The 14,620-nt window shown below is 38.6% G+C and overlaps 1 protein-coding gene, 2 long non-coding RNA genes and 1 other non-coding gene across 5 annotated transcripts; all 4 read right to left on the bottom strand.

Moving 5' to 3' along the window:
* Positions 1-189: 189 nt before the first annotated feature.
* Positions 190-8,911, bottom strand: LOC101465912 (ras-related protein Rab-5C). 2 transcript variants are annotated; one of them, XM_004567462.6, is made up of 6 exons: positions 8,757-8,911; positions 7,642-7,942; positions 6,677-6,828; positions 1,964-2,086; positions 1,766-1,859; positions 190-1,593 (listed from the first exon to the last, which is right to left on the bottom strand). In XM_004567462.6, exons 2-6 carry the CDS (start codon positions 7,811-7,813, stop codon positions 1,466-1,468), a joined length of 669 nt encoding a protein of 222 aa, XP_004567519.1. In that variant the 5' UTR covers positions 7,814-7,942; positions 8,757-8,911; the 3' UTR covers positions 190-1,465. The 2 variants fall into 2 exon arrangements, with proteins under 2 accessions (XP_004567519.1, XP_004567520.1); XM_004567463.6 differs by having other exon boundaries at positions 8,786-8,910.
* A 963-nt stretch (positions 8,912-9,874) lies between these two features.
* LOC143419968 (uncharacterized) lies at positions 9,875-10,733 on the bottom strand. The gene is made up of 4 exons (XR_013099992.1): positions 10,628-10,733; positions 10,458-10,540; positions 10,187-10,297; positions 9,875-10,079 (listed from the first exon to the last, which is right to left on the bottom strand). It is a non-coding gene; the product is annotated as an uncharacterized LOC143419968 (long non-coding RNA).
* A 761-nt stretch (positions 10,734-11,494) lies between these two features.
* trnaq-uug (transfer RNA glutamine (anticodon UUG)) lies at positions 11,495-11,566 on the bottom strand. The gene has a single exon. It is a non-coding gene; the product is annotated as a tRNA-Gln (tRNA).
* Positions 11,567-13,545: 1,979 nt separating this feature from the next.
* On the bottom strand, positions 13,546-14,345 carry LOC106675616 (uncharacterized). The gene is made up of 4 exons (XR_013099993.1): positions 14,275-14,345; positions 14,105-14,187; positions 13,834-13,944; positions 13,546-13,726 (listed from the first exon to the last, which is right to left on the bottom strand). It is a non-coding gene; the product is annotated as an uncharacterized LOC106675616 (long non-coding RNA).
* Between the last annotated feature and the right edge of the window lie 275 nt (positions 14,346-14,620).

A 14,620-nucleotide genomic window follows, 5' to 3' on the forward strand; every position in this document is an offset into this window, starting at 1 on the left:
CAAGTGAAGCGCTGCGAATACTTTTCACTGTAACTCCAGCACAATCGATCCATTTTATTAACCACTTGTGCTATTCAGGTCACACGGCACAAAGTATTGGGAGAAAAAAAACAAAAAACAACAACTTACTGGCCGGTCTGTATTTTGGGGGTGGGGGAGAAGTACACTCCAAAACAACTCAAAACAAAGTGAATCTTGTATGTTATTTATTTCATTTCAGATTTACAAGTTATTTCACATTTCTTTAAAAAAAAAAAAAAAAAAAGGCTAGCAACTCTCCGGTGTTACAGTTAGCAATAAAACAATGCAAGAAAACAACTGCATTTATGGTACAGCCTCTTCAGAAGTGTAGCCTCTCCAATCACGACCACCCTCAGCAAGCAAAGTCTTGAGCTTTTATTATAACAGTCTCACCCAACTCCCTATTAAGAATAACCAAAGCCACCTCTACACCTGGCATTACAATGTGATCTGCAACTAGATAATTTAATGATGGGAAAGTATAAGGAATGCAGGTGTAATTTTATGCACTGTGATTGGTATGTAATCAGACAATCCAGGGCACATTTAGAGGTGCTTGGCTTGCACTCTGATTAGATCTGTTAGTGTAAATGCAGTTAGAGCAGCCTAACAACATTAAGTTAAACAAAATCATCTACCCTTCAAGTTCTGCCTCTTCCTGCTCACATCATTAAACTGAAATGTTAAGCAGAACCTTCAAAGTCTTCTATCTCCTCTTTCCAGAAATAGATAATATTAATTTCTGGACACAAAGATGGCCAACTTGCAAAGATAAAAGATCCATCTTTAACTTGGGAACTAACCAACCAACCTGCATATAGAGACAACGTCAGGACACGGTCAGATGATTTTATACAAGGGCTAACTGCTAACTCCAAAATGTCACCTGTCACTATCAAGATAACTTACACATGCTAATGTCAGGTGCTTATGCTGCATTACGACAAAAAGATTAAATCGCTCTACCATTTGTAATTTAAGGATTAATATTTTTGGGTACTTTTTTTCCCCCCACTGAATATAGGCAAATGACAGGAGTAGAAAACGTGTGTGCATATATAAATATACATATTCTACACACACACACAAACACACGCGCGCACACACACACTCCAACAATTCCAACAACCTCAGCATCATGCTTCAAAATCATTTATAACAGCATTCGATCATCAGAGAGATGCTAAAGATCAACAGGGAGGCGGACAGACACAGAAGGGAAAGACAGAGAAGAAGTAGTGAGGGATCTTGGGAATTCCCTCTAGCTTATGATTTGCTTTACAAAAGTTCCTTTAATCAAACGGGATGCAGATAATCTCATCTGTAATCTCAGTGTGGAAGTGGCGAGTGGTTCTGCCCTCTCCTGCCTCTCTGGCTTTTTGCTACATGCTGTCCTTAAAATGATGTTCAGGGCTCGTTCACCAAGTTCGTTTTTTCTTGCTTCTTAGTTGCCGCCGCAGCACCGGCTGCTGCTGCTGCCCTGAGGGTTAGTTTGTTCTAGATCTACTCCTGTCCTTGTCCGCCCACCTTGTCCAGCTGTACCCTGGGGCTCGCTCTTCGGTAGCTTCTTCGCTACAGGGACAGGGGAACAGATATTTCAAAATAAAGCTACGAAACACCAAAACAGCACCAAAAGGTGACAATAAAACAATACAGGTTTGTTTTTTTAATCTATCACATATGTTAGGTTAATTTGTGATTCCAAACTGGTCAACTGGAATATGTGACTAAATGCATTACTTACCTATAGCCATGAAAATTTCATTGACATTCATAGCGGTCTTGGCTGAGGTCTCCATAAAAAGCAGACTGTTGTCATCGGCATAGGCTTGTGCCTCCTGAGAACACGATTTAGATATAAAAGTTAATCAACAAATTCAAATGAAACCTCTAAATATCAGATTTTTTGCTTATATTAAGTCCTCTATATGCATCTTTATACCTGAAACTCGACAGCTCTTTTGTTTGCGATGTCCGCTTTGTTGCCAGCCAGAGCGATCACTATGTTGGGACTGGCCTGCCTTTGAAGCTCCTTCACCCAATTTTTCGCACGATCAAAAGTGTCCTGAAAAACCAACAAACTTAATTTGCATTTCCCCAAAGTATTTAGCACTACAGCTATCTTTAATGTTGGTCAAACATGTTTTCTTTTTTTAAATTTCATACTAGCATAGCTGATGTGACCTCAAAAAGCCCACAAGCCCATGAACACACACACACACGCATATGTTTAAAATTAACTTACACTGAGTCAAAGCACACCCTCTGTCATGTATGTAAAAATAATCTTAAATATTAGGTAAATACAACTGCAGGTGAGAAACAACACACAACATGTTACACCGTGTTATTATTTATTTAACTAAAATGCAGAAGCAGTGTGTAAAAAAATTAAGCACACCTCATCTTCTCTATGATGTTATCAGTCTCTCACATCACTGTGGAGGAATTCTGGCCCAGTCTATATTGCTTTGCATATGCAATGCTTTTTAAGCCCCTACCACAACATACAATGAGGTTGAGGTCCTGACTTTGACTGGGCCATCGAGGCATCTGAGTTCTTTTCTTTTTCCAGACATCATTATTATAGATCTGCTGTTGTGCTGGGAATCATTGTCCTGTTCCATGACCCAATTTTAGCTATTTTTTTAACTGTCAGAAAGATGGCCTCACATAGGACTCTAGAACAGGGGTCCCCAATCCCAGTCCACGAGGGACGGTGTCCCTGCAGGTTTTAGATCTCACCCTGGGTCAACACACCTGAATCACATGATTAGTTCATTATCAGGTCTCTAGAGAACTTCAAGACATGTTGAGAAGGTAATTTATCCATTTAAATCAGCTGTGGTGGATCAAGGACACACCTAAAACCTGCAGGAACGCCGGCCCTCGTGGACTGGGATTGGGGACCCCTGCTCTAGAATAATTTGGTATACTGATGAGATCATAGTTGAATAAAGAACCGCAAGGTGTCCAGCTCCTGTAGCCGCCAAAAGCCCAAATCACCCCTGTGCTCTCACTTGGTATGAGACGTTTCTGCTGATATGCTGTGTTTGGTTTTCACAAAAGTGGTGCTGTGCATTATGGACAAGCATCTCCACTTTGGTTTTATCTATTCAAAGGACATTGTTCCACACATCTTGTGGTTTGTTCAGTGCATTTGCTGGAAGATTACAAACTGTGTTTAATGTTTTCCACATGTGAATATTAGTTTTACTGAGAATAATAAATGTAATTTGTTTGGAAATGACATTATGACCCTTTAAAATCATCGCTGATGTCTTTCCTCCTTGGCATTGTAAACACACACCCGAATGCTCCAGACCAGAAAATTGAAAAGCACCTGCTTTTACAGACGTGCTCACACTTACTAATGATCAACTAAAGTGCCGCTATTTACACTCTTAATTCCTATGGAAACAGTGAGGATGTACTTAGTTTTTCACACATTGCTTTTTCATTTTGGCTTAGTTTTAGTTAAATGAATGTATCATGTTTTGCTATTTATCTGAGGTTGTATCTAAATCATAGTTACAGGTTAATTGCAAAAAACCAAACAAAAATAAGTGAGGATCTTGAATCCTTCAGTAAAAGCCAAAACACACCTTAACAATTGTAACTGTTTTTTCAGTGATTTTTTAAAAATGATCACTGATTATCAGCATATTTTGCATTCTTCCACTTTTGGGAGCAACAAAACAATGAAACAAATGAATTAAACAAAGCAGTATCTGCAAGCATCATACAGTATGTCACGAAACTGAGTACACCCCTCACATTTTTGCCATTATTACCTAAACCACTGGCAACAAAAATGAGTAAACCCCTAAGTGAAAATGTCCAAACTGTGCCCAAAGTGTCAAGATAGATTTTGTGTGGCACTAACACTGCCTTAACTCTATTGAGCGTGGAGTTCACTAGAGCTTCACAGGTTGCCATGGAAATCCTCTTCCACTCCTTCATAATGACATCATGGAGCAGGTGGATGTTAGAGACCTTGCGCTCCTCCACTTTCCATTAGAGGATGCCCCACAGATGCTCAATAGGGTTTAAGTCTGGAGACATGCTAGGTCTGTCAAGCAGCTTTACCCTCAGTTTTTGGAGGTGTGTTTGGGTTTGTTATCATGTTGGAATCCTGCCCTGTGGGATAGTTTCTGAAGGGAGGGGATCATGCTCTGCTTCAGTATGTCACAGTACATGTTGGCATTCAGGGTTCCCTCAATTATGCGTTCCTCAGTGCCAGCAGCACTGATACAGCCCCAAACAATGACACTCCCACCACCATCCACCATGCTTGACTGTAGGCAAGACAAACTTGTCTTTGTACTCCTCACCTGGTTGCTGCCACACACCCTTGACACAATCTGAACCAAATAACTTAATCTTGGTCTTATCCTTGTCCTTAGTCTGCTTGTCTTCAGCAAACTGTTTGCCGACTTTCTTATGCATTATCTTTAGAAGAAGAAGAAGCTTCCTTCTGTGAGGACATCCATTTGATGCAGTGTGAGGCGTATGGTCTAAGCACTGACAGGCCTTAATGCCTTCAACTTCTCCAGCAATTCTGGCAGCACTCGTACATCTATTTTCAAAAGACCACTGGGTATGACGTTGAGCATGTGCACTCAACTTCTTTGATCAACCATGGCGAGGTTTGTTATGAGTGGAACCTGTCCTGTTAAACTGATGTATGGTCTTGGCCACCGTGCTGCAGCTCAGTTTCAGGGTGTTGGCAATTAGAGCAGGGCGATATGGCCAAAAATATTTATCACGATATATATTTGAAAATTTGCGATAACGATATAACCGACGATATAATTGATGCGAGACAAAATACAACTCCACAACATTACTAGCGCAAAAAGACAACCTTCCATTTATTTTCACTTAAACAAGAAGCTGGTTTTTATGTACATTAAAGCTTTATAAAAATGTAACAGTGCAAATGCAAATTCCTTGCTGAAAGTTTAACCAAAAGGCATTTCCAGTAGAAATGGGCTGACACATCCTGAGCATAACCATGTATAATATCCACTGAAGTTAAAAAGAGGTGCTTTGCAACATTAAACTGCAGTGTGCAGTACGCATTTTTCGGACCATAAGGTGCACGGGATTATAAGGCACATTAAGCGAAACAAAGCAGTCAGATAAATCAAACTTTATTAAACTCATTCTTCTTGCTTCCTCCACTTCTGTACCATTGATTCATTAATGTTGAATTCTCTGGCAGCTGCTCTATTCCCATGTTGTTGCAGTATATTAATGACTAACCTCGTATTGTGGATGGATTATCTCAGTTGTTCTCCTGACTGAAGTTTGGTCCGTTTACAGCATCCTGCCATGCGATTGCATTTGTCTCTAACCATGAAGAACCTTCACGTTAACTTTTATAAGTGGAAAAGTGTTAGTGTTCGTCCTCCAGCTTCACTGTTTATGTTATGCTAACATAGCTGTGTCGCTAGCGATCACGTAGCACATCATTATATACCAGCTAGCCCAACTTCAGTAACCCTACAAACGTCACTGCTGTTTAGTTTCCTGTCTTCATTTATGTTGGAAGTGATAGCAGAGCTGTACGTTTGATTTTTTTCAGAAATCTCTCAGTCAGAACATGCAATATCATGCTTAGGTAACTAGCGAAACTAGCGAGCTAACTTCCGCTAGCTTCCTGCTAACTTCTAACTCCGTTAAATGTAATAACTTTTGTTTTCATGGATGCCTGGAAGTTAAACTTTATAGTTACACCTCGTAAAGCAGCAATGCTGATCGTTTTATTAAAGATGAAAGAATTTAGACAGTTTTTAACTCTAAGTGATGCTGCAGTGTTGTTTGACCTGAAGATTACGGAGTTTAGGACCCAGATTACTCCCAGATTTAAGAGCATCTTAGTCCGACAAATACGACAATAACGACGGCCCGCTTGCATGTTCTGCAAAAAATGTGCTTTGTTGTGTATCTGACGGACAAACACCAAACCAGTTCCACATCACGGAAGTTGCACCATTTTTACAAACCAATTCTGGTTCATCTGTTTCACTCAACAATCGGCCATGTGCGTATGAAAACAAAGGCACTGCGCATGCGCGTTTTACTCCCATTCTATCGCGATATTTCATTTTCCTATCGTTGCCTAACATTATACCGGTATTACCGTGAACGGTATAATATGGCCCAGCCCTATTGGCAATATTCTTATAGCTTGAGCCATCTTTATGTAGAGTAACAATTCTTTTTTTCAGATCCCCAGACAGTTCTTTACCATGAGGTGCCTAATAAACTTCCAGTGACCAGTATGAGAGAGTGTGAGAACAATAACACCAAATTCAACAACCTGTTTCCCATTTACACCTGAGACCTTGTGAAACTAATGAGTCACATGACACCAGGGAGGGAAAATGGCTAATTGGGCACAATTTGGACATTTTCACTTAGGGGCGTACTCACTTTTGTTGCCAGCGGTTTAAGCAATAATGGCTGTGTGTTGAGTCATTTAGAGGGGACAGCAAATTTTCACTGTTGTATAAGCTGTACATTGTATCAAAGTGTCATATCTTCAGTGTTGTCCCATGAAAAGATATAACTAAATATTTACAAAAATTGGAGGGGTGTACTCAGTTTTCTGAGATACTGTAACTGTTACCCTGTGGGTGAAACCTACTGTGTTGGTAATGTCATAGACCACAATCGCTGCTTGAGCCCCTCTGTAGTACATTGGAGCCAGGCTGTGGTAGCGCTCCTGACCCGCTGTGTCCCAGATCTCAAACTTCACAGTGGTGTCGTCAAGGCAGACAGTCTGAGTGAGGAAAGCAGCTGCAGAGAGAATGAAAACGTAAACAATAAATAAATGAAACACTCAATCTTCCTAGAAGACTATCCTGTTCACATCTGATCTGAAGATAAGTTAGGAGGCATTGCATCACTTCAGATTAGCTTGGGCACAAATTTATATAATTCTAAATGCCACATCTATAGGTGCATGACCTCTGTGTAGGATAACACGCCACATCACAAGACTCGTATCATCTCAAACTGGTTTCTTCAACGATCAGTTCACTGTACTTAAATGGTCATCACAGTCACAAATCTGAATTCAACAGGGCACCTTCTGGATGTGGCTGAACAGGGGTTTGCATCATACATATGCAGCTGAGAAATATGCATCACCTGTGTGATACTATCATGTCAATATGGACCAAAATCTCAGAGTAATGTTTTCGGCACTAGTAGAATCTATGCCATGAAGAACTAAGACAGTTCTGAAGGTAAAACGAGGCCCAACTTGGTACTAGCAAGATGCGCCTAACATACTGACCAGTGAATGCATGTTCTTTATGTGAACAGCTTTTATTTTGATGAAACATTTGCCAAATGTCAGCAATGTTATTTAAGGAAAGCTCTTCTACAGATGCTTGTTTTTAAATGACATTTAACATTTGGGAATACTTGAGAGGAATATGAAAGGCACATTTACCCATGTGAGTTATCAAACCTGATACAGCACTAAGATTCCTAAATTTCAAACAATATTCACTTAACATGCAGACAGCAACATAATCTACCTAGAGAAACACCTACAGCTTCCAAACAAAATCAGTTTCCTTCATTTAGAAACGTGTTTCTCACCTCCAATGGTGCTCTCCTGGAATTCGTGGAACTGCCCTTTGACAAAGCGCAGCACTAAGCTCGACTTCCCCACCGCTGACTCCCCCAGCAGGACCAGCTTGAACTGGCAGATTTTATTTGCTGCTGCAGCACCATTAGGCCTGTTTGCTCCTCCACCACCACGTCCAGCCATTGACAGAGACTGTTAGGAAACAAACTAAATACTCGGAGTTTGAGAAGGGTTGGAAGTCCACGCACCGATTGTGAGCGAGGTCAGAAATCACACTCCGGGGCGACAAAAACAGCGGCGATCCAGGCAAGCCTGAAACATTTTTAGAAAAATAAACTGAACCTTTTTTGTGGGTACATTTTAGGAATACATATCTATAAGTGACTGATTTTTACGTTAGCTTGTAGATAACACTTGTTTTTTCATACCTCTGCTAGACTAACGTTTGTTTATCCCCGATTATAGCGTAGAAACAACGCAGTATCCATCATATAAGTTATTATTAATTACGTTATAAAGCCTGTCAGCTCTTCTATCAGACAATACCGAACTGACACAAAAGATTCAGATCAGTCGCTGTCATGTGAAGTTCATAACCATAGATCTACATGCAGTCTGTTCACTTTTTTAACTGCTAAAAGTACAGCTGAGCAGGTCTCCGCCACAGTTATCTGAAATTATTTGTTAGCAGCAGCAAATGTTGTTTGGTTAAAAAAAAAAAAAACACTTAAATGATAAAATGGAAAAGGGCACCACATACAGCCTTGAACTCTCAAACACTGATATCGATATCGGCCTGAAAGACCTAGTCTGGCATGTTAGTAACAGCTGACGAGTTAAGCTAAAACAACCTAGAAATGGCTCCATTCTGTTTTTAATGCTGTCTCACAAGCTGAAATGCTTCTGTAGTCAACAGGACACTAACAAACAATTTAAGTGTGCGTATTTGTAGTTATAAGTCCAAAAGCACCGGGTGAACCCGCTAGTCGTTTAACTTTGACCGTCTATACGGACAAAAACACCATCAGTCAGACAGTTAGCTCGGAAGCTAAAGCTCGTCTGTATTAACGACGATCAAATCAGTTCATAATGCTAATCAGCTAACAGGAAGTTTTGGGTTTCTTACCGAAAACGAAAAAACAAGATTCGCTGTACCGTGTGTAGAGTGACTTATAACGATGTTATTTCTCGTTAACAGCGTTTTCTCCCGTTCCACTAAAAGACTTCCAGCTTCTGTGGAATATATGCTTCCGCCTTCAGTAACAAAAATACTTCCTGGATTCGCTTGTCATGTGATGTGATGTCACAGCCAATCAAATACGGAGATTGCAGAACGTCAGCAGGAGCTAGCTCAGTCCTGTACTATTTTTAAAATGATCAATGACAGAAACACTTGCAATGACTTTTAGAGGAAGATTATTTCGCAGTGCTTGGCTAATTTGCAACAAAGGTTTAAATTCAAAAACTCATACTCCAAAAAAAAAAAAAAAAAAAAGACTTGATCCAACTTTTCATGACATAATTGACATTATTTATTATTATTATTATTATTATTATTATATCCTTCTGGATGTTTAGTAAGCTAGAAATACAATTAGATGTTATGCGATTTAAAAGACACATTTGTGTAGCCAAGGGATTCATTAATTCTATTTATATTTTCAGAGATACTTACACAATTAACGAAGTATTTTCTTCTTTCCTAATAACTGGTTGTGCCACCCTTGGCAGCACAAATTGCAGTCAAGCTTTTGCAATAACTGGTAATGATTCTTTCACAACTCCGTAGAGAAATTTTGGCCAACTCTGCTTTGCAGAATTGTTTTAATTCAGCTACACTGGCGGTTTCTTGAGCATGAATGGCCTTTAAAGTCATGCCAAATCATTTCAGTCGGATTTATGTCCAGACTTTGACTCAGTCACTCCAAAACCTTTCTCACATTTTGAAAAACAAAAACATTTTTCCTGTGACTCTTTAGTAACAAAGGTCATCTCTATGCAGAAACAACACATGGTTAAATGCCACATGGTGGTGCAATTGGAAAGCAAATAACATTCGGAGGGATTTGGAACACACTCAAAGATACAACCGTATTTTGTTTTGCAGAAAATGTAAGTTATTGTCTGATTTTGCTTTCTTTTCTCCCCTGAATTATAGTTGTATTACAATAAAGTGAAGTAATCTATTCTAAGGAACACCAGACTAACAAAGGATTTGCAGTTATTGATGGCCATAAAACAGTGTAAGTGTATAATTAGTTGATTTTATTGTGAAAATTGTATTACACAATGTGTGGGATTGGATTATTTATTCGCTGGAAAATATTGTGTATGATAGCCATTTATCTGTTGCACAGATCAGCTGAGCAGCAAGTGGCAGATGATACACCGGGCTGATTCATTATCCTGCAGTCATTTGACTTCATGCAACCTTTGAAATATCTGGGAGCTGTGGAAACAAGGAAAACAAGGTGGTATGAAATCATCTGTTGTAACTGATTTAATTTTGTTCTTTTTTTTCCCTGCACACTAAACCAAATGAGGGTTTTGACTTACTAGATCCTGCATAAATGATGGCACTGGTGCAGACATTGTTAAAGCCATGGCAGGTCTCCACAGAGTTTGGGCAGTGTCGCAGACCTCCACAGTAACACTTCAGAGCTTCACCTGGGAAAAAAAATAAATCAGGTTTAATCACTGTAGCAAAGCATTTTCACAGCCAATAATTTAAATACAGTAAATAGAACAGTAGCAGAGTCTCCCAAATGTGCCTCATTGACAGATATGGAAAATGATGCATATAGAAACAGGCTGAAGCTTAACTCACTCTGGCTGATGACCAGCAAAACCAAAACAGCAACAATCACAGTCTTCATGTCTTCAGGATGCCTCGCCTCACTGCACCAATCTCTGTATGAAAAAAGGGAATAAATGTGAGAAGATCAAACTCTTTAAGCTCCACCATAATCCACATATTGAAGGACAAACACATCCCACCTGATGAATGATTCTTCTGGAGAGTGATTCCTCAAATGTGTGACAGCTTGGTTTCCATCCTCCTTTTTTATTTGGTCTTGTTGTGCAAGCGTGCAGAGTGAAATATCAAGATCAGACTGTGATGCTGCAAAAACACACCGTGACACCACTTGACTCATCAAGAGAATGTGCAAATATATTTGCACACCAATTGTTCTGTTTGTATAAGCAACATATGCAGCGCAAAGTAACAACATGATGTGAGGACACGTATAAAGCGCAATCAGCCAATTTGGACCAACACTGCAAATAAATAAATAAATAAATAGGTGAGCAAATTGTAACAGGGTATAAAGAACATGATAAAACCCTCATCAAATACAGAGAATTGTTTAGTTTGACGATTTGTTATTGATCTTGGAAATACCAGAGTGCAATCATAAGGGACATTTTCAGATCAGTGTGTCCCTGAAGAGTTCCAGTAAGAAATCAACTAGAGAAGCTGTTTTACAACATAAACAAACAGATGAAAAATGTCTGAAAAACACATCTTTTGAATACTAATAAAAAAAACCCTGAAAAATAACAAAAAAGGGTTTTAAAAATAATCATAAAGTGTTAATGTAGAACTGAGAAGAGATTTAAAAAAAAAACAAAAAACCTTTTAAAACACGATTTTGATTTTGTCAAAGTTGAAAACTGCCAAGTAAGCCCATGGAGTCTTTGTAACAAGACAATCAGCATAAACCCAAAAGGTCTTAGCATACATACAGAGCTGTGCAAAAGTCTCAAGTCACTTCCCTTTGTTTATGTTTTGTCAGGAAAATGTGAAAATGCAGACATATATGGAAATCCAGTATCCATTTACAAAGAGTTTAATTTTCCATCAGGTTCCACTGAGATTCGAACTCAGATCACTGGATTCAAAGTCCAGAGTGCTAACCATTACACCATGGAACCACTTCTCAAAGGCTGGTGTCACTAAAAAAAACAGAGCTTTTATTTACTGAGTATTGGCATAATATAAAATGAAAAATAGAAGCAGTGTCACGTCACCCCTCATTACTTTATGTTTTCTTGGAAAATTGGAATTTGGTGCAGCGATTTATTGAAACATCTGAAAAGATAAATTAAAATGCAGCATTTAAGGAAAAAACAGAGTTTGTACAATTCTAACGAGCTTGAAAATCAATATTTGGTATGATCACCTTTATTCTTTAACACATTCTGAACTCTTTTAGGCAAGCGTTCTTGTAATTTCTTTAAATAGTCTAGCTCTCCAGGCTTCTTGAAGGACATTCAAAGCTTTTCTTTGGATGTTGGTTGCCTTTTGTTCTTTTCTCTGTTAAAATGATCCAAAACTGCTTCAAAAATATTGAGGTGCAGACTCTGGGGAGCTCAATCAATGACTGACAGTGTTACACTTCCCAACACCACTGGCTGAATTGCAGCCACAAACCATGACAGAGTCTCGACTGAGTTTCAAAGGTTTAAAGATTGCTGTAGACACTCTCACTACAACACATCTCCCTTGACCTCCTCTGGGCATAGTGATGATGATTTGAACAAAAAAATTTGTAATTTGGATTCATCTGGATTTGTTGATTTTCAGTCCAGTTCTTATGTAACGTGGCACACCTCAACCTGTTCTTCCTGTTTGCCTTGGTTAAGAAAGGCTTTTTGACAGCCAACCATCCACTGGGACCATTTCTGACAAGGTCTCAGCAAACAGTAGATGGATCAACTGAAGGGCCTGATGTATGTGTCAGGTCTGCTGGATTTTTTCTTACTTCTTAATGTCCTTCAGATACTGTTCACCTGCTGTAGATATTTTTTAGGCCTGGAACTTGTTCGGTCTTCTCTATTTGTCCAATTTCCCTCTATTTTAAGGACACACTGGACACCGTGCTGAGATATGTCACGTTTTCACCTATAGCTCTTTGGGATTTGCTTTGTTGATGGGAAAATTCTAGTTAGTTTGCATTAACTTTGACATTTTTCATAGATTCTACTAAAGAAATGGGAACAAATTCTATGTTTGTGTGAAATGGATTTTTTGGTAAGTTGTCTGTTAGGTATACTGCCTTTTTATGATTCATAGTCAGCATTAAGTACAAGCTTACATCTGGTCTTGTCTGTTCTTTGCAATTTCTATCCCACTTAACTCATAATGTAATTTCTGTCAAGTAATGAAACCAAATGAAATCCTCTAGTGTTGGCTAATTAAATACAAACATATAACCTGTGTCCTTACTTTTACCATACCTCTTACACATAAGACTAATTCAGGAATATAACATACTGTGCATGAGGTATAGTATTGGGGTCAGTACATCATACCAACTCATTATGTTGCACTGTAAATATCAGATCTTTTATATCAGTGTTTTTTTTTGTATGTATTTATTTAAAAACATATATACAAACATCTGTAAACAGTCTCTTTGTGTTTGTGTCTGTTTTGATCATTTTCTTTGTTTAGTCGTTCCAGCCTTTCAGAGGGCTGCGGATTATTTAATTTTCTAACACCCATGTAACAACGCTTTGATGCATTTTCCCAATAAATGAATAACAAAAGGATATTAATAATAATCTAAATATAGCTTCCGTTTCTGGCTAAAGCATAACCTTTTGACTGACTGACAATTTTAAGTCACATTTTAATGTCCTCAGTGTTTCAGTTTTTTGGTTAGTTTCCTATAACAGCTTTTTGTATGTAAAATCAGAAATTATTACTTTAACAAACCACTGACAAACCATATTTCATGATGAGCACCTTTCTAAATTGGCCATAACAAACCTAGTTAGTGTTCAATAAATAACTAATAGTTCAAAAACATTAATGTAATGAAGTGATGTTGTCATTTAAGAAAAAACCCCAATTAATTCTCTAGAGAATAGAAAATAATACAAATAAGAACTGATATAAAAGCCAAAGATAAAATAAACTGCTCTTTATTATGAGAACACCAGAATGCACACTACATGACAGTAAACATGTTTACAGGCATTAGTATCTGTTGCACAGATCAGCTGAGCAGCAAGTGGCAGATGATACACCGGGCTGATTCATTATCCTGCAGTCATTTGACTTCATGCAACCTTTGAAATATCTGGGAGCTGTGGAAACAAGGAAAACAAGGTGGTATGAAATCATCTGTTGTAACTGATTTAATTTTGTTCTTTTTTTTTCCTGCACACTAAACCAAATGAGGGTTTTGACTTACTAGATCCTGCATAAATGATGGCACTGGTGCAGACATTGTTAAAGCCATGGCAGGTCTCCACAGAGTTTGGGCAGTGTCGCAGACCTCCACAGTAACACTTCAGAGCATCACCTGGGAAAAAAAATAAATCAGGTTTAATCACTGTAGCAAAGCATTTATACAGCCAATAATTTAAATACAGTAAATAGAACAGTAGCAGAGTCTCCCAAATGTGCCTCATTGACAGATATGGAAAATGATGCATATAGAAACAGGCTGAAGCTTAACTCACTCTGGCTGATGACCAGCAAAACCAAAACAGCAACAATCACAGTCTTCATGTCTTCAGGATGCCTCGCCTCACTGCACCAATCTCTGCATGAAAAAAGGGAATAAATGTGAGAAGATCAAACTCTTTAAGCTCCACCATAATCCACATATTGAAGGACAAACACATCCCACCTGATGAACGATCCTTCTGGAGAGTGATTCCTCAAATGTGTGTCAGCTTGGTTTCCATCCTTCTTTTTTATTTGGTCTTGTGCAATTGATGCGAATCTAGTGTATCATTAACTCAAAACTTCATGTGGGTTTTTGCACAAACACAGAGTGAAATATCAAGATCAGACTGTGATGCTGCAAAAACACACCGTGACACCACTTGACTCATCAAGAGAATGTGCAAATATATTTGCACACCAGTTGTTCTGTTTGTATAAGCAACATATGCAGCACAAAGTAACAACATGATGTGAGGACACGTATAAAGCGCAATCAACCAATTCTTCTGACCTGTTGTGTAATATTT

The sequence above is a fragment of the Maylandia zebra genome, linkage group LG8 (assembly GCF_041146795.1).
Source record: "Maylandia zebra isolate NMK-2024a linkage group LG8, Mzebra_GT3a, whole genome shotgun sequence".
Taxonomy (NCBI): Eukaryota; Metazoa; Chordata; class Actinopteri; order Cichliformes; family Cichlidae; genus Maylandia; species Maylandia zebra.